At 39.4% G+C, this 23,751-nt stretch overlaps 1 protein-coding gene across 1 annotated transcript in view; it reads right to left on the minus strand.

The window, feature by feature from the left end:
• Positions 1-23,751, minus strand: part of TTC6 (tetratricopeptide repeat domain 6) — a 2,436,149-nt gene that overhangs the window by 762,320 nt on the left and 1,650,078 nt on the right. Inside the window, exon 15 of the mRNA XM_044074245.1 lies at positions 15,468-15,608. Coding sequence (XP_043930180.1) covers positions 15,468-15,608 — 141 coding nt within the window. The remainder of the gene's footprint in view (positions 1-15,467; positions 15,609-23,751) is intronic.

Genomic DNA, 23,751 nt, shown 5'->3' on the forward strand with positions numbered 1-23,751 from the left:
TAAAAGGTGTACCACATCTATATTCCTCAGCCACCCTGCTGCCTTAATTTTTGGGAACAGCTTTGTTCTTTTGATGTCTATGTTAAGCCCACAGACCTTTGCATACTCCCTTAATATGAAGATAGCCCTTTGAATTTCCTTGGCAATATTTTACATAAGGATGAATCAGTCAGCAGCAAGAAAAGGGCTTTTTGTACACACTGCATATACCTCCCAACCCATCACCAAGTTTTATTTATTTATTTATCATACTTTTTAATGGCTAGGTGAAAGGAACAGCCCTGTCTTATACTTCTGAAAAGTCTGAAAAAACGAAAGTTATGTACTTACCATAATGATGGATCCATGTTGTCTGATTTTAGTCCAGTTCAGCACATGGGTTATTGGATCTGACCAGATCCAAACTTGGCACCAACTCTGAAGCTTGCTTTGGTTCCAGGGCTCTGACTCCTCCACTATCCATAATTCCCTGTACTCCACCCTAATACTGCATATTGAGTTTGCTCTCATCCAACGCAAAATGATCTAATACTGTGCAAATATGAAAAACAAGTTAAAACTAAAAGCAAGCTGGAAAGGGAAGGCAACAGTCAGACCAGGACTGTTCATAGACAGAGAGTTAAATATAAAGTCTCCTGGTCATCCCAAAGTCAAAGATATCAATTTAGGAAGGGATAAGACGGGAGGGAGGTGGAACTGCATGAAAATCAGACAACATGGATCATTATTATGGCAAGTACATACCTTTCACATCCAGTGTTTTCTATTTTCGTCTGATTCAACACATGGGAAAGATTCCCAAGCTGGAAGGATGTTCCTGAGGATGGTGGAGCCAAAAGAAGAACATACTCTAGGTTGTACACTCAGTTTATAATGAGACACAAAAGTATGGACTGTGGACCAAGTTACTGCAGCACAAATTTCCTCAGTGGGAAGTCTTCTAGAAAAAGCTGCAGAGTTAGATATTGCTTTAGTGGAATGAGCCTTAGGTTTAGGTTGTAAAGCCAAATTCTTTTTATACTAGACAAAGGAAATGCAGTCTGACAACCACCAAGAGAGGGTAACCTTAACAGCAGCTTTACCCAATTTTGGCTTTGAAAAGGCAATAAACAACTGATTGGATTTCCTGAACTGTTAAGTTTTATGAAGATAGAACCTGAGCTGGTGATAAACATCCAGCATATGTAAAACATATTCACCCTATTTAAGTATCTGAGAAAAACACTGAAAAATGTATTGACTGATTTATGTTGGTTTCAGATGCCACCTTATGTAGAAAAGATGCATTAGTTCTCTGAGAAACTTTTTATGAAAGACAGATAGGGAGGTTTGCATGAAAATGCCTGTAATTCTGCAATCCATCTGGCTGATGTAGCTCACATCAGAAAAATTGTTTTCCAGAACAAGAATTTTAGATCTACAGCAGCCAGGGGCTTTGGGGAGGGGTGGTTAGAACTTGAAGCATAATGGAAATATCCCATAGGGGAAACTGGGTCCCTGATGGGAGTTGTAAAAGAAAGGCCCCTCTCAAAAAGGCTGTAGAAATTTTTAGGAAAGCAGCGGAGGAATCATTATGGTCAATGTGGAAGTTTGAGTTAGCTACCATTTGAACTTTGAAGGTAGAATAACTAGAATCTTTGTTTAAAAGTTCAGATAAAAATTAGAATATGGAAGGAATGGGTGCTGAATAGGGGTCCAATCCTCTGTAGACCGCCCATATAGGCAGACTTTTTGATTAACTGTGGTATACCATTTTTGTGGCTGACTTCTGAGAAGCCAATATGATCCTAACAACCATAGTGGGGAGCCTGGCATCTCTGGCTATGGTCAAAACTGGAGAAACCATGAGATTACTTTCATAGACTTCTGTCTGGAGGATGCAATCCAGATGGATGAGTTAGAAGATATGGACTGTGATTCAGCATCCAAGAAAGATGTACCAGTGGAGGCCACAGGAAGGGAAGACATGTCTATTGGGGCCGGAAGGGGAGCAATAAGGATCATCCTGGCCTTGCACTATTTGGCTTTCCATATTAGCTTGTTTATTAGAAGTGAGGGAAGAAAGGCATACAGGAGGCCTGGGGGGGGGCATCCCTTGGTGATTGACCCAGTGGAGGGATAAGGGCAGGGTAACTGCTAAATGTGTGGTTGAGGTATAAGGCAAAGAAGTTGCAGCAAGGTTAGCCCTAATGATGGAAAATCAAAGTTGCCACTGTTGGATTGAGAGACCACTCATGAGGAGTTCAAAGAACCCTTCTCAGTCTGTCTGCTAAAACACTAGATGACCCTGGGGATGTGCATTGCTATTAGAAAGTGGTGTGAAGACATTGTCCACTGCCAAACTCTCATGGCAGAGGGTAAGAACGGGTCCCCTCCTGTTTATGTACCATACCACTGTCATATTGTCCATCTGCATGAAAATCACACCCTTGGGGAGGTGATCCTGGAATGCCTGAAACATTAGTATGATCACTCTCATCTTCAAGATACTGATGTGAAGATTGGCTTCTATGGGTGTTCATCCAGCCCGGATCATCCTCCATTCAAAATGCCCCCCCCCACCCTAGAAGGGAGGCGTCCATGTTTACTACCACCACTGGGGAATCCATGTGGAACAAGTAGCCCTCTGTTACTGAAGAGGATGTAATTCACCAAGCAAAGTGACATCTGCAGATCAGAAGAAGCCAAATTTTTGCATATAATTGGTGAATACTCTGAGACCACTGTACTGTTAGGGTCCACTGGAGCACTCTTATATGGTGCCTGGCAAGTGGGAGCATCAAAATCTTGGATCCCATTAGACTTAAGAAGTGCAAGATCAATCTGGCTTTAGTTGAGGGATGACAAAGCACCTGTATGGCCACTAGTCGTAGGGATAAAACTCTGGACTGGGGAAAGCTGGTAATCTGTAGGTTGATATTGAGGTGGCGTCCTATGAATTCCATTCACTGGGTTGGTGTCAGATGACATTTGGGAAAATATACTGTTATACAAAGGTTCAGTAACAAGTGGAGCACAAGATCCAGGTGGTGTAGCAACAGATGCCTGGAGGTAGGAGTTAGAAGACAATTGTCGAGGTAAGGGAAAACTTGGATCCCTAACTGCCACAAGTGCACTGCCATTATCTTAGTGAACACCCTGGGGATTGTGGTGAGATGAAAAGGCAGGGCTCTGAACTGATAGTGATTGGCTCCCTACCAGAAATTGAATTATTTATTTATTTATTTTATTTTACATTTGTTGACTGGGATAGACCGACTGGATATATGTCCATTATCAGCAGAGGCCTGGGGAGAAAAGCTCCAAGATAATAATACACATTGAGCATTTAGTAAATGCTAGTTTCAAGCAGATTATAGTCATAAGCAATACCAGCATTTAGCACATATAGTACTAACTTATTATAAAACACTTTACAAAGCATAACATTATTTTCAAAGTTATATATACATAACATTACATTCAGGTTTAAGATACATTGAGCAGCAGTTATACAATTGACCCTTTCTGAAATGGAGTGGTAGAAAAAAGTTAGAAGTAGTTGAAGGTAAGGCATCTAAGTAATAGAGAGAGGTCACTAGGTGGGGTTAGTGCAAGGATATAACTAATGAGTTGTGAAGTATTTCTTGAGTTTGTTTTTGAATCGAGTTCATGAGGGTTCTAGTGTCAAGTCAGCTGGGAGTCTGTTCCAGGTTTTTCAACAGAGTTGGCAAACAGAGAGTCCCCAGCTGAGTAGTTGGATTTGTATGTTTGAACTAGGAGTCTAGTGGATGATCGCAGTGGCCAGGTGCTGATGTAGGGGGCTGATAATATTTTTTAGTGCAGGTGTATTTTCTGGTTGGTAAAGGACTTTATGTGCCACTATTAGTTGGTTGAACTGCAGTACGGTAGGCAGTTCAAGCCATCCTAGGCGATTTAGGTTGTGACAGTGGTGTGTCCGGTAGGCTGTGCCAGTAGCAAATCTGGCAATATGGTTATAGCAGGATGATAGTTTATTAAGATCTGTTTTGTTTAAGTTGGAGAATAGAGGTGAGGCAAAGAAAAGAGTTGATAGCAGATGGGAACTGGCAATTGCTTTTCTAGCAAGTGGGGTAAGGAAAGGTTTGATTCTGTAAAGAGAGAATAATCTTCTCAAGTACCTTTCTATCTTCACATGACAGTAAGCAACCTGGAGATCTATCGTGCACATCTAATTATCCTTTCTCAACAGAGACAGTATGGACTGAATAATGACTATCTAGAATTTTGTCTGTTTCACAAATTGGTTTAGGTGACTGAGATCGCACATCTTCTCTGGAACTAAAAAGAAAATCAAGTAGACTCTGGATTCTAACTGGTCTTGGAGGACAGGATGGATGGCTCTTTTTTTCTAGTAGTTTTGAAATTTCTATTGTTGCTAGTTCCCATTGACTGGGTGGTACATCAGGGAGTTTCCTTTCCTTTTTCTGAGGAGGGAATAAAAAGGGAATACAACAGCCACTGAAAATTATCTTTAGCACCCATGAATTGTTGAACATGCTCCATCTTAGCAAAACCAAATCTACTTGAGCTACACGCTCTAGGGATATAAACCTCAACACAACAATGAATAGAACATGCTGGAGGGATAGATTCCCTTCGCAGAGACTTCCCTTACTATGGAACAGGGTCCCGATCTACATAAGACAGAGCCCCTCACTATCACTCTTCAAGAGGAACCTTGATGAGTGGATGGGTAACAGAAAGTTCACACTGGGGATCACACCAACAGCACTACTAGATAGGGGCCAAGGGTACTAGCTGCTAGTACAAAGGTCTAGGGAATTACTAAAGGGGCGGTGAATACCGCACAACGTGGCTGGGCTGATATATGCCTTCGGACAGATAGCCCAGTACCAACCTATGAACCTATGAATCTGAAATTACATTTTGTCAGGCTTTTGGGTGTATTGACAAGTGTCCCCTGACTGCCTCCAGAGTGCAGCAGCTAAGCAATTGTTCAGAGATTCTGATAAGACTTCTCTGAGAAAGGACTGTGGAAGCCCTGGTTATACGATCCACCTCTGCCTGTAGGTCGATGTCCATTTGAGTTACCTCCTCCTCTGCCATGAAGAGATCTGCCACCAGGAGAGTTTTGGAAAGAACTCTGTGATTTTCAGAACCACATCCTTTTCTCCATCTTTTGATTCTTACAGAAGGATCTTTGTGGAGTGGAAAACTGGATTCCCACTGCAGAAAGAGTTTTGCAATCTTGTTGGCTCCTGGTAAGAGTGTCTTTAACTTTTGGTCTAAAAATTGTCACCCCATCATAGGGAGCATTTAGAAAATATGTGTTAAAGCTTTCTCACAAAATTCATCCAGCATGGCGGCACAGTGTCCGCTGTCCTGGCTGTGTCATCAGCTACATTAGAGAGCAGACACATGGCTACATTAGAAGTTGATTCCAGGATAGAAAGCTGGGAGTCCACCATTTTTTGAACAACCACAGGCAAGATACCTGAAAGGAATTTGGAAAGTTTCTTGGTCAAATCCCGCTGGAACCTAGTAACATGAGCTAAATAATTCAGCAATCTGAGAGCAAAGGTCACTGAGACATAAGCCCATTTCCCAAACCTGTCCATCTCCCAGGAATCCCTGTTACAGGGATGAACAGAGGAACTTTCTTCAGACAATTCCTTCTTCATGGCTGTTGCTACCACCATAGCATCTACTGGAGGAACTTTGCTCTATATATATTATATATGGATATATGGAGCACAATAACAACACTATGGTCACTTACAGATGAGATTCTTCTCAACATGAATAAAGGAAACTTTTCAGGAGCACTCTTATTTATTTATTTATTTATTTATTTATTTATTTATTATTTTATTTGCAGTCTGTTAACCGGGAAAGTCCATTGAGCCAAAATGAGCCTGTTTTCAATAGAGGCCCGGGGAGAAAAGCTTCATATACAATTATTACAAAGCTAATATCAACAAAGTTAAGTACAATACAATTTTCAAAACTACTAAAACACAGTAATATAGAAGACAAAAGAATAATATTTGAGCAAGGTGTTGTAACAAAGCATTGAATGAAATTAAAACATACGTTTTCTTGGAGTACATAAGTATAATTTGGAGTTCAGGCCCTTATGCACTCAAAGTTTCATGAGGTGAGAGGTAGGAAGAATTAGAGTAAGAGAGCAGAACAGTGAAAGGTGAATAGGCTGAGTTATGAGAAAGAAAAAAAGAGATGGGGCAGCAGAAATGATATAGAGGGAGTCAGCTGGTGTGAGAACATGAGCATTCCCAGTGAGAAGAGAGATGGGAATGGAGCATGGTCTTAAAGGTGGAGTGATTTTGGTCATTCGAATGTGGGGGGGAAGTGAATTCCATAGGTGAACAAGGGAGAAAGACAGGAGAAATTGCCCAGGTGCACATAAGGGTTTGTACACTTCGAGGAGGTTTTGTTTACTGGACCTGAGTAGTCTGTCAGGATGACTGAGTATAGAGGAGAGGGAAGGGCAGTTAGAGGACTTGAAAATGAGTTTGTGAGCAGTTAACAGTTGAATATAAGTGAGACAGTGGGGAAGTTCCAGCCAGTTCAAGAAGTGGAGTGCATCACAGTGGTGGGAGGAGGATTTGGTCCCAGTAGCAAACTTAGAGATTTTATTGTAGCAGGATGACAGTTTTGACTTTAGGGAGGATTGAAGGCTGGTGAGGAGAGGGGCTCCATACAAGAGAGAGGGGATAAGATAGGAAATAGACAGCATATGTTTGGAAGAGGGAGTGAGATAATGGCTGTGACAATAGAGCATTCCGAGCTTTTGGTGTGTTTTCTTAATACTAGTTTGTATATGAATGTCAAACTTTAAATGTTCATCAATGATAACACCTAGAAGTTGTGTATGGGAGACTATTTCAATGGGAATCTTATTTTGACTGACTATGGAAAAGGAATTTTTATCGATAGAGGTGTTTTTAGATGGGGTAAAGATAATGATTTTGGTTTTGGATGTATTGAGAGCAAGGAGACTTTTCAGCATCCAAGGCTCAGTACAAGAGAAGGCATCTTGTGTTAGTTGCATGAGTTTGGGGAGAGATTGAGCATAGCAAATTATGGTGGAATTGTCCATGTATTGGACAAGCTTGGTATTAGGAATGCACCGATGAAAATTATTAATGAAGATGTTAAAAAGTAAGAGGCCCAGTGCTGAGCCCTGTGGAACTCCTGTTGGAGTGTGAAGGAATGAAGAGGTCCCATTTGACGGCTTGCTGTCTATTAGAAAGGTAACTGTAAAACCAGTTAATAGAGGAGGGGGAAGATATTCAGAAGACTGAGTTTGGACAAGATAAGATTGTGGGAAACAGTATCAAAGGTCTTTGATAAGTCTAGGAGAAGGGTAGATACAATGTTGCCAGAGTCTCAGGCACGGTTGATGATGTCAAGGAAGGAGAGAAGGGCAGTGGTAGTACTATGTCCAGGTCTAAATCCATGTTGAGTTGGAGAAAGAAGTTGATTGTCGCAGAGGTAGGGAAGGAGTTGCAAGTGTATGCATTTTTCAAGGACTTTTGAGATAGGGGACAGGATGGCTATAGGACGGAAGTTGGAAATTTCAGTATTGTTGCCTCCTTTGTGGAGGAGAATGCTGAAAGCTTTATTCCAGAGGAGGGGTACATAGGATTCTTGTGTTGAATGGCTGATAAGTATGGTGATGGGAAGGGCTATGCCATTGGCAGCTAGCTTGAGAAAGTTAGATTGAAAGTTGTCTGGGGCATGAGAGCATGGTTTTAGTTTTAGTAGAAGTTTTTTTATGGTGTGCAGAGAGATGGGTTGTATGGTAAAGGGGGGAGATGAGTAGTGTTGATGTTAGTGGGACTACACTTGAGGGTGTGGGATGAGGGTGGAGTAGAAGTGTTACTGGAGAATGATGTGGTGAGCTTGGCTATTGAATCAATAAAGAAAGAGTTGAATTGGGTAGCTAATATATGATCTGGGAGTTACGGTCGGGGCAGGGATTGTCTTTTTTGCCAGGAGAGAGGAGAGCAGATATACTGTTTTAAAATTTTTGGGGGTTGGATTTATGATTGTTCTGAAGCTTTGAGTGGTAGGACTTTCGGTCTAAAGCAATTTGTTAATTCACTTTACTACGGAGTCGCTTATACTCAGTAGGGGTGTTAGGTGTTTTAGATTTATGGTAATGCTTCCAAGATTTATCTCAGAGATGCATGAGTGTAGTAGTTGCTTTTGTTAGCCAAGGGGTGGATTTGGTTTTGATTCTTTTAGTTCTGGGGAGAGCAAAGCTATCTAGTAGGTTACTGAATGTAGTATTGAAGTATGTAACAGCATCGTCAAGAGGGAGGGTTTTTACAGGGTTCCAGTTCATAAGTTTTAGTGAGTCAGAGAAAGCTAGAGGGTTGAAGTTTTTTAGGGTACGAGTTGTGATATAGTTGTGGTGAAGATGGAGGGAGGATGGTGAGTGACAAGCAAATGCAGGAAGATGATCACTGAGGGAGTTGGGTAGGGTGCCATTGTCAGAAATGGAGTTGGGGTGAGAAACTAATATCCAGTCTAGAATGCTACCGGAGTTATCTTTATTAAATCTGGTAGGAGAAGTAATTATTTGGGTGTAGTTGTATAGGTTTATATTCTGCAGTGATATAGGTGATTGAAAAGAAGCCTGGTTTATAATTATATCACCAAAGAGTATAGTTTCATTGCTTATGTTGGATGAAGAACCAAGAGAGGATATCTTCAACAGTGGGGTTGTTATTTCCTGGTGAAATATAAAGAGCAGTTATACATATGTTTTTGTGATTATTAATGTTCAGGAGGGCCAGGGTTAGTTCAGCTGTTGCAAATTGGGGTATAGTCTTGGTATATTTTTATTGACCTCTTTATTGACCTTACCCCTACCACTACTTTTGAACTTTTTTTTTCCAAAATCTCTTTATTTCAATTTTCTTTTTTCAAATATTAACAACAATACGGTAACTCAAAAACACAAATAAACAATACAAATACCTATCTAAAGAAAACAGACAACAATCTCGTTCTGAGAAAATTATACATATATATATATATATATATATATATATATATATATATATATATATATACACAATATATACACAAGAAGTCACTACATCGTCAAGTAAAGTATGAGAATTCTTATGTTAATTTAGTCTCATAAGGGATCGTTAGAATGGGGATAGTCTATATATAAAGTAAAAATAGAAATTTAACCATTTATTAGTATGTTTATGGAAAATATCTAGTTACACATATACTAAGAAAAGGGAGAAGATGCAAGAAAGACTGGTTATACTACACTCATTTCTTATTTAAAGGTTAGCTTTTCATGACAATTTGTAGGCAAATTTTATTTGTCAAGAATTATATCTAGCAAGTAACCCCAATATTTTTGGTAATAGTGTTTGTTTTTTGTTTTTGAATAAATTAATTTGTGAGATGAGATATATTTGATAGCAAGATTGCTAAAATTTTCCCATGTAATTGGTGACATGACATTCCAATTCTTTGTAATAAAGAATTTAATAAGGGCACACATCATAATAAAGACATGTTTTAATATTTTTGGGAGTTGATTGATATTAATGTACAATATAGCTGTCTCCCAAGTAAGGGTTTATTTTTCATATCCCATCGTCTCTAATCTTACTCTCAAGGAACACCATAAGTTGTGTATCTTAGTACAGTTCCACATGACATGTAAAATATCAGCTGTTTGATCCGGACAATGGGGACATATAGGCGAAACATTAGGATTGAATTTATTTAATTTAGATAAGATATAATATATATTGTTATTTACCATAATTTGTGTATATAAAAGCTTCTTGAAAGGAATGAATTTGATTGTATTTTCAATGGCTAGTTTCTTATTTTCTTCAGTCACTGATTGATTTTTCATTTGCCAATAGTTTGAAAATAATAAAGAATTCTGATGTTTTGCACTCATTACAATTTTATAAGTCCTAGAAATTGTTTTCCCTTTAATTGCAAGATTTTCAAGTATTAATTTAACTAGATCTATGTTCTGTAAGTCAGTGTGTATTTGTGAGAATTTAGCATTTATAAGATGATGAAGTTGGTTAAGGATAATATTATATTTCATAGGAAGTTTGAGTTCAAGTCTCATTTGCCCCGTGTTAGAGTCTTTCCATTCGTAAATATCCCATATTGTGTAGTCTTTTATCAGGGGGGAGTTTGTTAGATTTACTGGTTTATTTTTTATTAGTAAATTAGGATTTAGGTGTAACGGTTGTATAAGGGCAAAAGTGTCAGCTAATTGCAATGATTTAAATAGTTTCTGCGTTGTAAGAATCATGTATACACTATTGTCTATTTTAGATGTCAATGATATTATGTTTATATATTTAGTTTTCAAGTTTTGTTTTATGGCGCTTCTGCTTTAAAAGTTGGTTGATTAATTAACATGCAGATATTTAAAGCACATGGCTATTGTGCCTCTTGTTTGTGATCTGAAAAAGCTACTAGTTAGTGAAAGCGCTTATCGTGGTTCATCTGTGCAATAAACTGATTTATCTGTTTCAGAAGACTGGATTGCTTGGATTTTCTACACATTGGATGTTATTTCTCACTCTGTCGACGCTTGCCTGAGTTATTTACCTATTTATTTATCTGTTTATAAGCAAGCGTGCTGTGGCAGTAACCAGCATTTTTATTTATATAAGATTTGTATTGTGGATTCTGGGAATATGATGAAAGGTTTTTTGTGAAATAAACAGAAGGAGGGGTTCTAGATAAAGATTAAATAGGTATGGCGAAAGATGACATCCTTGTCTTGTACCATTGGATAAGAGTATAGGGTTAGTTATAAGTTTATTTACCTGTATAGTGGTAGAAGCTTTCTGATACAGAACCTGGATCATTTTAATGAATTCTTGAGGAAAACCATATAAAGGCAGTATATTAAAGAGAAAGTGTAAGTTTACTCTATCAAAAGCTTTAGTTGCATCTACTGTAAGGGCATATCTGGGGAATTTATCCCTATTAAGTAGTCTTACAATGGTATCTAAAAGGAGGGTATTGTCATTTGTTTGCCTGTTTGTCATAAAGCCCATTTGTTGTTGGGAAATAATAGAGGGGAGTATATTCTTAAGTCTATTTGCTATAACATGGGCTAATATCATACCTCTCAACCTGGAAACATCAAAAATCTGGACAAGGCCCATGAAAAATAGGTACAAATCTGTACGCTGATTAACATAACATTTGCATACATAATTATGTACCCCCACCCACTCCAATGGGATTGTGGGATACCAACTTTCAAATGCAAACTGAAGAACAGACAATCAAAATATGGCACGAACTGGAAATTAAAGTAAATGTAAAACAAGACGTTTTTGAAAATCACCAATACACTAATACATGGTTGATTAACACACTAACATGCAACATACAACATATTTCGAATGACTTTCCACTTTTGTTTAATCCATATTAAACTCAGAGATAAGGTTTCTAAGCTGAAAGCCTGGGGAGAAAGTGTACCTTTATGTTCTGGTAATACCCGATACCCATCTGAAATAATCTAAAACCCTCAACATCAGAATAATGGAAACATATTCACAGGTAATTAACAGCCAGGCACTCTAGGTGACCATAAACAGCCTATACTTGCAACCCAAAGAATTCAGTTGGTGAATTTGTCACCCCAATTGATTAGATGTGCCTGTTCAATTGTCAGGGCAGAGCTTGGACGAGGTTAGTTCAGGTAGCTTGGAAAACTTGGTCCTTTTTTTTAGCTCAGCAGAGTGTTAGGAAAGGTCCATTCCAAGCCCTGTGTGCTGGGAACACGTTCTACTGAAGAACATTCAACACAATCCTAAGGACATGGTCCCACAAAATAGTCAGCACCCTCTAATGAGAATATAGTAGGAGCTTCAGTCTATACCTACTCTTACTAGATAAAACCATTACAGTAACAATGCAGCAACGCTGTCATCAACTGATGGTGATAGCTAACTGAAATAAAACATTTCTTACTTACTTACCTTAGGGGTCATGTTCCTAGAAAGACTACACTTTATACTACACCACAAACCCTGTTAAACCATAACAACTGTACAAAAGTGATTAACTCCAAAGGTAACTTACTCTGACTTCAATAAGTGTGTATACATTGAAACTGGCATTTCTATGCAAGTTATTTACCCACAAGCATCCTGGCTCCCTTAGAAACTTTTAGTAGATATGATGTGGAAAACAAAAAACTGCACCTCTGTATTAATCTTCACCTCACTAAAGCTCTACCCATTAAACACTAAAGCAAACCAGAAGGATGGGCATTCGTAACACCATCATCCCAAAACCTTTACAAAGGACCATTCTCATAATTTCACGCAAATCCTTCCTACCTGCACTTCAAACAGTACAGATAGAAGAACAGCCACTGCTTGCCTCTGATACACTGCAATGTACAGGAGCTTTACTTTTTTTTCTAGCAGCATTTACCAGACAGGCAACCTCACTGCACAAGTAATATCATGAAAAGGCCAACTTGATAATCTAAGAAGGGAAAGGATTTTTTTTTTCCTTATCTGTTGTCAAATTTTATTTAAAACCTGCAAGCACAGAGGACCACAAAACATTAATAGACAAACATAACTATGTAAGAAGCTAAATCATTACCTTGGGATACCAAAACAATGCAAAAATAAATGAAATTGTGCAGTTCACATTCTTCTCCACACAGCTAAGTTAAGGGCAAAAAAAAAAAAAAAAAAAAACAGAAGTTAATTGGAACAGTGAATAAAATTATAGAGACAAAGTCAATTTTTGCTTAGCTTCAAATAAAGTAACACTGCTTAAAAAATCAAACCGGTCTTAACCATGCCCAGCTCATGCAAAATGAACATATCTCATTTAATTTCTAAAAGGGGTGGACCATAGATCTCAGATCAGAAATATAAAGGTAAGGTATGCTCATATCGTGGTTAGGTAAACAATACCTGAATACCAGATCTCTTTTCAACACAAAATACAACCTACGGGGAAACGGATTAAGGAAAAACAGGGCAGCACTCTCCTGAAATGATAAGCTTCTACGAAAATAATTTTCGGGCCACCCATACACTTATGGGACTGCTTTACTCCGTGAAGGTTAACGGGTCATCCCAGCTCAAGAAGATGCATCCATGGTAACCTAAGCACCACCGCAAATGAAAATGGATGTCAGCCTACAATGTAAAAATAAATAAATAAAATAATCTCTGTGGTATGTGCATGTGTGCTAAAAGGGGAGGGGGATAAGAACAGAGATCAAACACCACACACAACAGAAAATAGTGCACAAAAGCAATGGAAATATTAGTCGATTATTTTGGATAATGCAATGAGACTTTTCAAAAACTATTCACACTATACACACACACATACACACACACACACAGACACACACACACACACACCTGAAATTCAGTTCATGAGAAAAAATAAAAATACCTTGAAACACTCTCCACTCGCAGATCCAATTCCTACTCACTCAAGCTCTAGTCTGCAGTACCCAGGCATTTACTTCAACTTCGAGCCACTGGCAGATCCAAGTAAATGAATGAGATTCATCTTTCCCAGGCAGAAAGCAACCCAACTCGCTTGCAGATGTTTCCACCATTCAGTTACCCATGCAGCAGCTGAGAACTTGAGATTCAAACTAGGCCGCAATTCATTCGACCTGCGCAGACTCAGTTGAGATCAAACAGTCCTTCCCAGGCAGAAACCAGCTGGAAATGTGTACGTGAGCCCTCGAGCACAATTCCGACAGGCTGGTGGAGCTGACGTTATCATGCACGTGATGACGTCAGCTGAAACCATGGAAAAATACAACTTTTTAAAAAAAAAAATGGGGAAAATTCAGAAATGAAGGGGTGCCACTCGGAAACCGTGGCACCCCATTATTTGGACCCCAAAACCCGGTAAAAAACGAGTAATTCGGGACGGTTGGGAAGTATGGCTAATATCTTAAGATCAGTGTTTATGAGGGCTATTAGCCTATAATTTGCTGGATCTGTTGGGTCAGAATGCAGTTTAGGAATCAACACTGTCTTGGAGTTATTTAAGTATTTGTCTGTTATACCATATTGTATTATATAGTTGAAAACTTTTAATAACACTTTGGAGATAGGTTCCATGAATAGCTTATAAAAATCCGATGTGTATCCATCAGGCCCAGGAGATTTACCTAATTTTAGTTTGTTTATTGCAGCTTTTATCTCTTTTAAATGTAACGGTGATTTTAAGAGTTTCCTTTGATCTTCTGTAATTTGTGGAAAGTTTATATTATGTATAAAATCCTCAAATCTGTCTGTAGATGATGATAAGGGTATATTGTATACCACTACTTTTGAACTTATTGACCACTTCTTCCTCCTCCTCTTTCTCCTTCACTCACCTTGTCCAGTGACTTCTTAGCAAATAGCTATTTCAGAGTCAAAATTACAAAAGCTGTGCCCTAGGAACCCAAACCTGACCCACTGTTGTTTTCAATCTTTGTTAACAATGCACTTTCCAATCTCCCTAACCTTTCTATCACTCTTTATGCAGATGATATGGATATACTTCAGTCCAATACCTCACATTCAACTATTCAAGCCCAGTTTCAGTCTAACACTCCCTTAATCTTTAGCTAAACAACCCAAAGCTGAAAGAACTCCTAATAAACTGACCTTCACTGACCTCAAGGGTACCACAATAGAAACAACCACATCCTTAAAATAGCCTTTAAATAACTAGGTCTATGGCTGGAACACACTCTTAACTTCCATAACCACACTGAAAACATCGGGAATAAATATCAACTCTTTTTTATTCTGGCCCTGCAAACTATCTCCCTTTCTCTTCATACAAATAAGAGCGGCAATAGGCAAAGGAATCCTCCTACCTCAGCTCAAATATGGGCTCCCCATCATAGCGACAGCCTCTAAAAACTTGATCCACTCTACAGTCCTCTGAAAACAAAATCTGTTGATTCATTTCCAACCCCCCCCCCCCCCGAAACACCACTGCACCATCTGCTCCAAAACCAGATGTCTCCCTGGCACCTACAAGGTTAAGGTAGTCCAAGGGTCTCTTATTTTCAAACTACTTCCTGCCTGTTGCTGACAGACTGCATAATAAAGCCACCTGCTACAACCTCTGCAGCTTCTATCACTTGACTAGAAGATACTACTCATCAGTCAGCACAATTCAGCACTGCACTAAACCTGTTGTTCATGGAATTCAGCACACCAGAAAAAATCAAAGGGAACACAAACAACTGAGAGAGCAATAACATCAAAAACCCTAATTCACTCTGCTGCAGATACACAATGTCTAATTCAGTAATGCTAATTTACAAATTTAACTACTCATGGGCACTAATACCATTTGCATGTAATCTACTTTAAACTCCAGTTAAATGAAACTGACAGTACCATAACCAGCAAGTTGGATCTGCACAGTTTAATACTTACTTTGATGTAATACTTTAAAGCACCTCTGTAAAGATAGGCTCTAACACTTTTGGGCTGAATTCTTAAAGCTTCACTGCAGTTTAGAATAGCTTTTGTGTATAGTCCTTTGATACCATAAAAGGCAGCACGACTTAAGTATGCCTGCAGAAACAGAAAATACAGCAATAAATACAGATGAGCTATTTTAAAATGAGAAACATATAAAATGCTTCTTTCCATACAGTCTGATATTCATTATTTGTGTTTAATGCATTCTCCTCTGCTTTAATAAAAAATAATTTTAATAATGCTCACTTCTGGCAGAGATACAAGTATATTGATGAGTACCTTTTGATTTGATGCCCCCTGTTTGAAATATATAAGTCCTTCACCTAAAATCTTGTCATCAGATCGCCTCATACTATTTAGAAGACTATATATAAAATAAAGTTTAACATACAAAAGCATAACGTAGAATAGGTTTTCATCAAATCGTAGTTATACTGCATAATTTATAACAAATCATACTGGTAATTTATTTGAAATATAAAGGTAATGCAAAGTAAATACATGAATAAATACATATAAAACATACAAGTAAGAAAGCAACGTAAATATGTGACCAATTACGATCTTTGTCCATTTGAAGCCCTGCCAACAAAACATCAGCCCTAATTTCCATTATGAGTTCTACTCTCCATGACTAGCTCAATAAATTGTTTCCAGGCAGTATTGTTTTGTAGTAAAAAGATTCTTTGAAGGAATTTTTGTTGAGGTGCAAGAATTTGTGGTTTTGTAATGTGAGCTTGTTACCATGTCATTCTTTTCTTATTTATTCTATCTTGTGATTGTATATGTTGATTTGTAATAAGCTTTTGGCACCTCTACAGACCCTGGAAACTACCGCCCCATAAGCTTGACCAGCCTGGTCTGCAAAGCTATGGAAAGGATCATTATGGAACTCATAAACAAAGACATCGGGGACCTACAGACAATTGACCCTACCCAGTTCAGCTTTGTAAAAGGCAGATCCTGTCTTTTAAACCTAGTGGACTTTTTTGAAACAGTCACTAGAGCCATCGATGAAGGCAAAGCAGTTCATACAGCCTACCTGGATCTGGCAAAAGCCTTCGACACAATACCCCACTCAGGCATCATAGACAAGCTCAACAGCTTAAATGTAAACCCGTTTGTCACAAGATGGGTTGCAAACTGGCTAAAGGACAGAACCCACAAAGTCAGAATAGCTGGAGCTATGTCAGACTCTAAGCCAGTCAAAAGTTGAGTCCCACAGGGCTCTGTCTTGGGACCCCTCTTGTTCGGCATTTATTTCTCAGATGTGCAGGCAAACATAGGGGGGTTGTGGCTGACAAAGTTCGCAGACGACTGCAAACTAGGCGCCATAGTCGACACACCAGCTGACACATGCATCCTCCAGAAGGGCCTCACAGAAACAGATGACTGCTGCCAGAGTCATGGCCTTAAACTAAATGCCAAAAAATGTATAGTCATCCCCTTTGGAAAAAACAAAGTACCCACAAATTACCACATAGGTGGTAATCCATTAAGTACAGAAAAAGTAATCAGAGACCTGGGGACTCAAGTTGACAGTGACCTCTCATTTGACACCCACGTCGCCAAAGTGGTTAGAAAGACCTTCTACCTTGCCCACCTCATCATGAAGGGATTCACATCCAGATCAAAGGATGTCATTGTACCCTTATATTCCTCCCTTATCGGGCCTATGATTGAGTACAATGCCCCATTTGGTATGTACCTCACCTGGCAATTGCAGCAGCTGGAGAGACCCCAAAAGTACCTTACCAAGAGGATCAAGCGTCTCCAGCATATGTCATATGCTGCCAGACTGAAAAAGCTCCAGCTCTATTCAGTAGCATACGCCTGCTCAGAGGTGATCTGTGCCTTACGTACAAGGCCATGTCCAATTCAGAATTAATGGACATGCTCCACCTCAAAAAATCGAAATCCATCAGAGCCAAGAGAGCTAAAGATCTAAACCTCAGCACAAATATGAATAGGACATGCTGGAGGGACAGATTCATAACCCAGAGGCTTCCCGCACTCTGGAACAGGATACCTGTCCATGTTAGGCAGAGCCCCTCACTGACTCTCTTCAAGAGAAATCTGGACGAATGGATGGGTGATCGTAGGTTTACCCTGGGGGTCATCTCTGTGTCATTGCTAGATAGAGGCACAGTAAACTAAATTTAATTTAAATTGTACACTTTTGTATCTTTACATGGGGTGGCGAAAGCCACATACACTTTGGCTAGGCTTATAAATGCCCTAGGGCAGATAGCCTGGTACTATACTATGAAACTATGAAACTATATTTAATGTTTGCTTAAAACACATTGTCAGCTCTTATTTTGGATGTGATTAATGTATGTACATGTTGCGCATGGCAAAAATGTAAATGTATTGCTTGTTATGTTAAAAATGTGTAATTGGCTTTCTATTTACAAATAATTGGAAATGCAAAGTAGAAGGCAATTTCACCATGTCTCTCCAATGAAATGCAAATAATGCCATAGCCATGTGAATAAAAATACAGTTCCACCAAGTATGCCATAAAACACAGAGAGTACCATTACTGAAGTATGCAGACTGTTATAATAGACAGTATAAAATATATAAGTAATAGAAGCTACTTGTTTACATAACCACGTTTGAAGCAGTCAAACTGGAATAGTAAGTGGGTGGATGGTGCAGTGATTAATGTGAATGTAGATGTCCCAATACTGGATTACAAGGGATACTGATTTTGCAAACACTTCAGCCAGCCAATTTACAGCACGGGAAAAGAACCCATATACAGCACACTTTCACCATCTTGTGTTCCAAGAGAGCCTAGAACTCCTCAGGTTCAGCATACCAAGCCATTCTATAGATCTGGCTTGTGTTATACAAAGATTTACAGCATTACATAGATAAGCCATCCTGCCAAAACAGAAACTATCAGGGCATTCTGAACCCTAGGAGCAAGCCATTCTGAAGCTAATAGTGAACAAAGTAAGCATTTCAGAAGATTAATTATCCAGGGGACCGTCTGCATCCTCATATCATGCAGTGGCATAGACTAGAACAGTGAAAATACCATAACCAGCAAGGGTAATCTATACAGCTGAATTAATTACTTCACACTTTCCCCTAAAATGATGCATCATGACTCAGATATCCAACAGACTATCAGCTCTACCAAACGTGCTTAAATTAGTTGACTGCATTATGGGTACCAAAGTCCCTCTGTGGCCCACAGATGATGATATATTATATTAACAAGAAAAGGTACATTCCATCAGCTAACAACTTGTGTGCATTAAAGATGATATGCTCAGAAATGCCTCTGCCAGTCAACCTGAGAGCAAACAGGTCACCAATACCTAGCTAATTAGCACAATTTTGTAGGCATGCTGGAGGGATAGGTTCCTGACCCAGAGACTCCCCAGACTCTGGAATAGATTGCCCATACATGTCAAGCAGAGTGCCTCTTTGGCCCTCTTCAAAAGGAACCTTGACGATTGGATGGGAGAAAGGAAATTCACCCCGGGGATCACGTCAGTCGCCCTGTTAGACAGGGGTCCAGGGAAGTAAATAGTGTGGGAAGAAATAGCCAGGGAATTGTTATGGCTAGGCTTGTATAGGCCCTAGGGCTGATAGCCTAGTACCAACCTATGAATCTATGAAAGCCCAAAGGACATGAAATCCAACCAGCAGGAGGCATGCATAATGTAAAGCAGTCTAATCCTAAAAAAAGCCCCTCCGATAGGTAGTTTTAAAGAATTACACAATGCTGCAAAGAACAGCATGCAATGAAATCCTGAAATTCCTTGATTTCAGAATGTTAGTTTATTCCTGGTCATTTAGCAATGATTAGTCTCAGTTATGGTTTGTTGGGAAAGTTTGATTTAAGTCATGTGCTGACAATACCTTCTAAATCTGAAATAGAGAAACTGCAGGAAGATAAACTTAATATTCCTAAACATTTGCAAAATTAAAATTAGTAACATCTGTTGATACTAAAGTCACTGGTGAATTTAAAGCCAATAATATCAGTGAGACTAATACAGTAAATATTCATAGTATGGCAGACTGATGAAAAAGTTAATTGAAAATTCAGACATAGTTGATTACAATATGAATGTTTACACTGAATTTTATTTTCTGCGAACCAAAAGTTATACCATACTGTAGAAAACAATCAGATCTCATAATTCGCAATGCTTAGACATTCAAATGCTATGAGGCATAGGTACTTGGCTAAACAGTATGTTGGGTAGCAAGACATATATTAGTGAAGTTGTTAGTCAGGTTTAGAACAAGAGTACAGCCAATGAGATGTGAGGTATTTTTTTAGTTCTCTTTTAAATAGGGGTAGTGAGGTCACCCTGGTAATGGTAGTAGGAAGCAGATTCCAGATTTTACCAGTTGAGTTGGCAAATATAGCATTGCCTGCAGAGTTGTTGGATTTTTTTGGTCAGTATCATTAGTTTATCAGCTGAGCGTAATGGCCTGGGGGCACTATGAGGGGTGAGAATATTTTTGAGGGCAGGGGTGTTATCAGGTTGATGGAGTATTTTATGCGCTACTATAAGCTGGTTGAACTGTAGAAGGGTAGGATACTCTAGCCATCCCAGTGCTTTGAGATTCTGGCAATGATGGGTCCTAAAAGCCATGCCAGTAGCGAATCTGGCTATATGATTGTAACAGCCTGATAATTTGTTGAGATCGGTTTTGGATAGGTTGGTTAGTACAGGGGAGGCATAGATAAGGGTATAGAGGAGGTGTGATCTTGCAATAGCTACCCTAGCTGGGGGGGGGGGTGAGGAAAGGTTTGGCTCTGTACAGGGAGCCAAGTTTTTTGTTGACAGACTTAATAGTATGATTGACATGTTTATCAAATTTAAGGTTGTTGTCTATTATTACACCTTGAAGCTTTGTATGGTCATCAGGGGAGATAATGGTGTCATTGCTAGATTTGATGTTGAAGGAAGGAGGAGAAATTCTACAGTTAGCGGAGAAAAGTAGTAACTTGGTTTTGTTAGGATTTAGAAGCAGGCTGTGATTAGCTAGCCATGTTTCTACCATGCTGAAAGTGGTCTGGGTGAGGGATAGAAGTTGTGTAGGAGAGAAGGCGGAGCATATTAGTGTTGAGTCATCTGCATATTGGATGCAGGTGGCTCCTGGGATGGTGGTGGGTAGATCATTGATAAAGATAGAGAAAAGAAGGGAACCTAGTATGGACCATTGTGGAACACCTAGGGTTAGAGGAAATTGGGATGACAGCTTGCTATGCCATAAGACAGCCTGCTGTCTACTGTTTAGGTAGGAGTGAAACCATTGTATTGTGTGTTGGTCTAAACAGATGGTTTGTAGGGTATTGAGCAGTAGCTGATGGTTGACCATATGGAAAGCTTTTGAGAGATCTAGGAAGAGTGCTGAAGACAGTTTGTTGTTGTTATGTGAAGATTGATGACATTAGAGAAAGACAGAAGAGCCATGGTGCTACTGTAGAATGGTCTAAAGCCGTGCTGAGAGTCAGTGAGCTTAACGTTTTGAATAAGAAAGTGCATGATTTGTTTGTGTATGCATCTTTCCATGATTTTAGCTAGTGGTGAAAGAATGGCTATAGGTCTAATGTTAGATAATTCTGTGAAACGTCCTCCTTTATGGAGAGGTATAACGTGATATTTTCTATATTGCTGGGATGGATCCTTCTGAGATGGATCTGTTGATCAGAACAGAAATGGGAAGTGCTATGGCATCAGCTGCTTTTTAAAGATATTCAGCTGGGAGGTAGTTGGCAGCTAGTGTAGTAGGTTTTAGCTTTTTGAGTAAGGTCCGGATCAGGTTGGTAGGTACGGTTTGAAAGGTAACGGTGGGTTGGTTGCTGGGTGGATCAGGGCTAGATGTGCCAGAGCTGGTGTTTGTGGCCGATGGAGTGAGATGGGTAACTAGAGACTGGATAGTTTCAGTAAAGAAGGAGTTGAAGCTGTTTGCAATTTTTACAGGGGTTATCAAGGGCAGCTGATGGGGTACTAGTGGTGGAACAGCCTGGGTGGAGAAGATTGTTCATACCAGCCCAGAACTTTTGAGGTTTTAGCTGATATTTTTGTTTTAGGAGGGTGTAGTGATTTTTTTTTTTGTCTAGAATGACAGATTTTTTGGTCTTGTTCCTTAGCTGCAGGTATCTTACTTGATCCATAGGGGCTTTGGTAACATGCCACCTGGCCCAGGCGTTGTTTCTTAGTTTAATTTTGGTTTTTGTTTCTTTTGATAGCCATGGTGCAACTGTGGCTTTTACACGGATGGTACAGGTAGGAGCATGGTGGTTAAGGATAGCCAGAAATCTGGTATTGAAGTATTCAACTCCTTCTTGTAATGGGAATTGTTTCAAGACATTCCAATTACATGCTTTGAGTTCATTTTGGAAGTTGTCAAGGTTAAAGTTCCTGACGTTTCTTATAGTTTTGTAGGTGGGCTGGTTGGGAATGTCAGCTGGAGACGAAAGGAGCTGCCCAAGCAAAGATTTTTGGTTTCTAACAACTATAACAAATGTCTGCATGCATGTGTTATGTGGACATCATTCTCAGTGTCTGCATTTTGGAACCACTGGACAATCAGAGTACAATGAAGAACTCTCATATGGAATCTGGCTAGGGGAACTATTAACATGGCCACTGACCTGAGAAGCTAAACAATGAGACTCTGGTGAACTGAAGCTATAACAGAATTGAGAATAGCAGCAACTTTGGATATTAGGCCCTGAACCCTCTCTGTGAGAAGCCTCACCTTGCAAGTCAATCTGACCAGCTTGCAGCCTATGAAAACTAGACACTGAGATGACTGCAACTGAGACAGCAGTATCTTTAGCGCTATGTTCTGGGAATGAAGGAAAGTTTTTAAGATACTTTCTCATTTGGGTAGCTAATCTCAGGAAGATGCAGTGAGGAGATAGTCATCCAGGTAGGAAAGCACCTTGGCTCCCAGCAGATGCAAGTGCACCACCATCAGGGACTTGCTTTTGATGAGAAAAATGTAGATTAAGGTGAGACCCAATGAAAGTGTCTGGAAAATGTAATGATCAGTTCTTGGTGTTCAGACCTCTCCTGGATTGCAAGTGGATTCTGACATGCAGGCATGTTCTATCTGTCCAAAGAGCATATCTACACTCCATATGCTACATAGCAAAGGACTACCTGAACTGAGACCATGCACGTCTGCAAGAATAAAGGTATTTACGTCCATTATGTTTGGGGTGGGTTTGAGATCTCTGTTTTTTTATGGCAATAAAAAGAATCTGGAGGAATATCTTAACACTCACTAGACTGCTGGGCCTCCTAGATACAAACCTATATCTAGAGTTGATGTCTTTTTCTGATGGGATGAAACACCCAGCAAGGAGCTGGGAAAGATGGTATTAACGATGGTTTGCATCCATCAGTCAGTGGTGAAGGAGCATCATGGCACAAAATGAAAGTACAAGTAACCTTGCTGAAGAAATCATGAGAAGCCAGATGCCTTACCTAAAAACTGACTGTTTCATTTGCACTGGAGCAAAAAGCTGGAGTTTGGTTTTATGGGTTCTGGAGAAGAAACTATATGGGTTTGAAAATTTAATGCCATCTCCCATCAATATCTTCCCCTCCTCTTCCATCCTCTCCATATAAATCTTTACTTCCAAAATGAAAATTATAAGACCATGAAAGGGGGCTTCATAATTCACCTTTGAGTCGTTAGGGAAATCAGTAAAGCAGAGCCAGACATGGCACATTACTGTAACGCCCACAGCTTTCTCCCTTGACAAACCATCTGCTGTGTTACAAGCTACACACACACACACACACACACACACACACACACACACACACACACACACACACACGCACACACACACACACACCATGAGGTTGGCTATGATGGATAGTATTTCCAAATGGGATTCAGGCTGTGATTTATCTGATCCATCTGACAACTTCTCTAGGGAAGAGGTTATCTCATCAGTTACATATGTAAAGAAACAGCAGTTACATACTTACCATTGCACTGGACCCTTTTCATCTTGGTCTGTCTAATACGACCGATGAGTATCTAGCCAGTTGTCAGATCTGATCCAGCCCTGCTAATGCACCTTGCCTCCAGCTTCTTTAAGATTTTTTTTCCTTCCCAAACTCCCCCTATGAACTATTATAGAAATACAAAATATTTCAGCAATATAAGTATGATGGGCAGAACACCTTCAGACTGGTCTGCCAGATCCACAGAAAGAAGTGACAGTTTGGGT

This window comes from Protopterus annectens, chromosome 6.part0 (genome assembly GCF_019279795.1).
Source record: "Protopterus annectens isolate FY-2018-M chromosome 6.part0, PAN1.0, whole genome shotgun sequence".
Classification (NCBI taxonomy): domain Eukaryota; kingdom Metazoa; phylum Chordata; order Ceratodontiformes; family Protopteridae; genus Protopterus; species Protopterus annectens.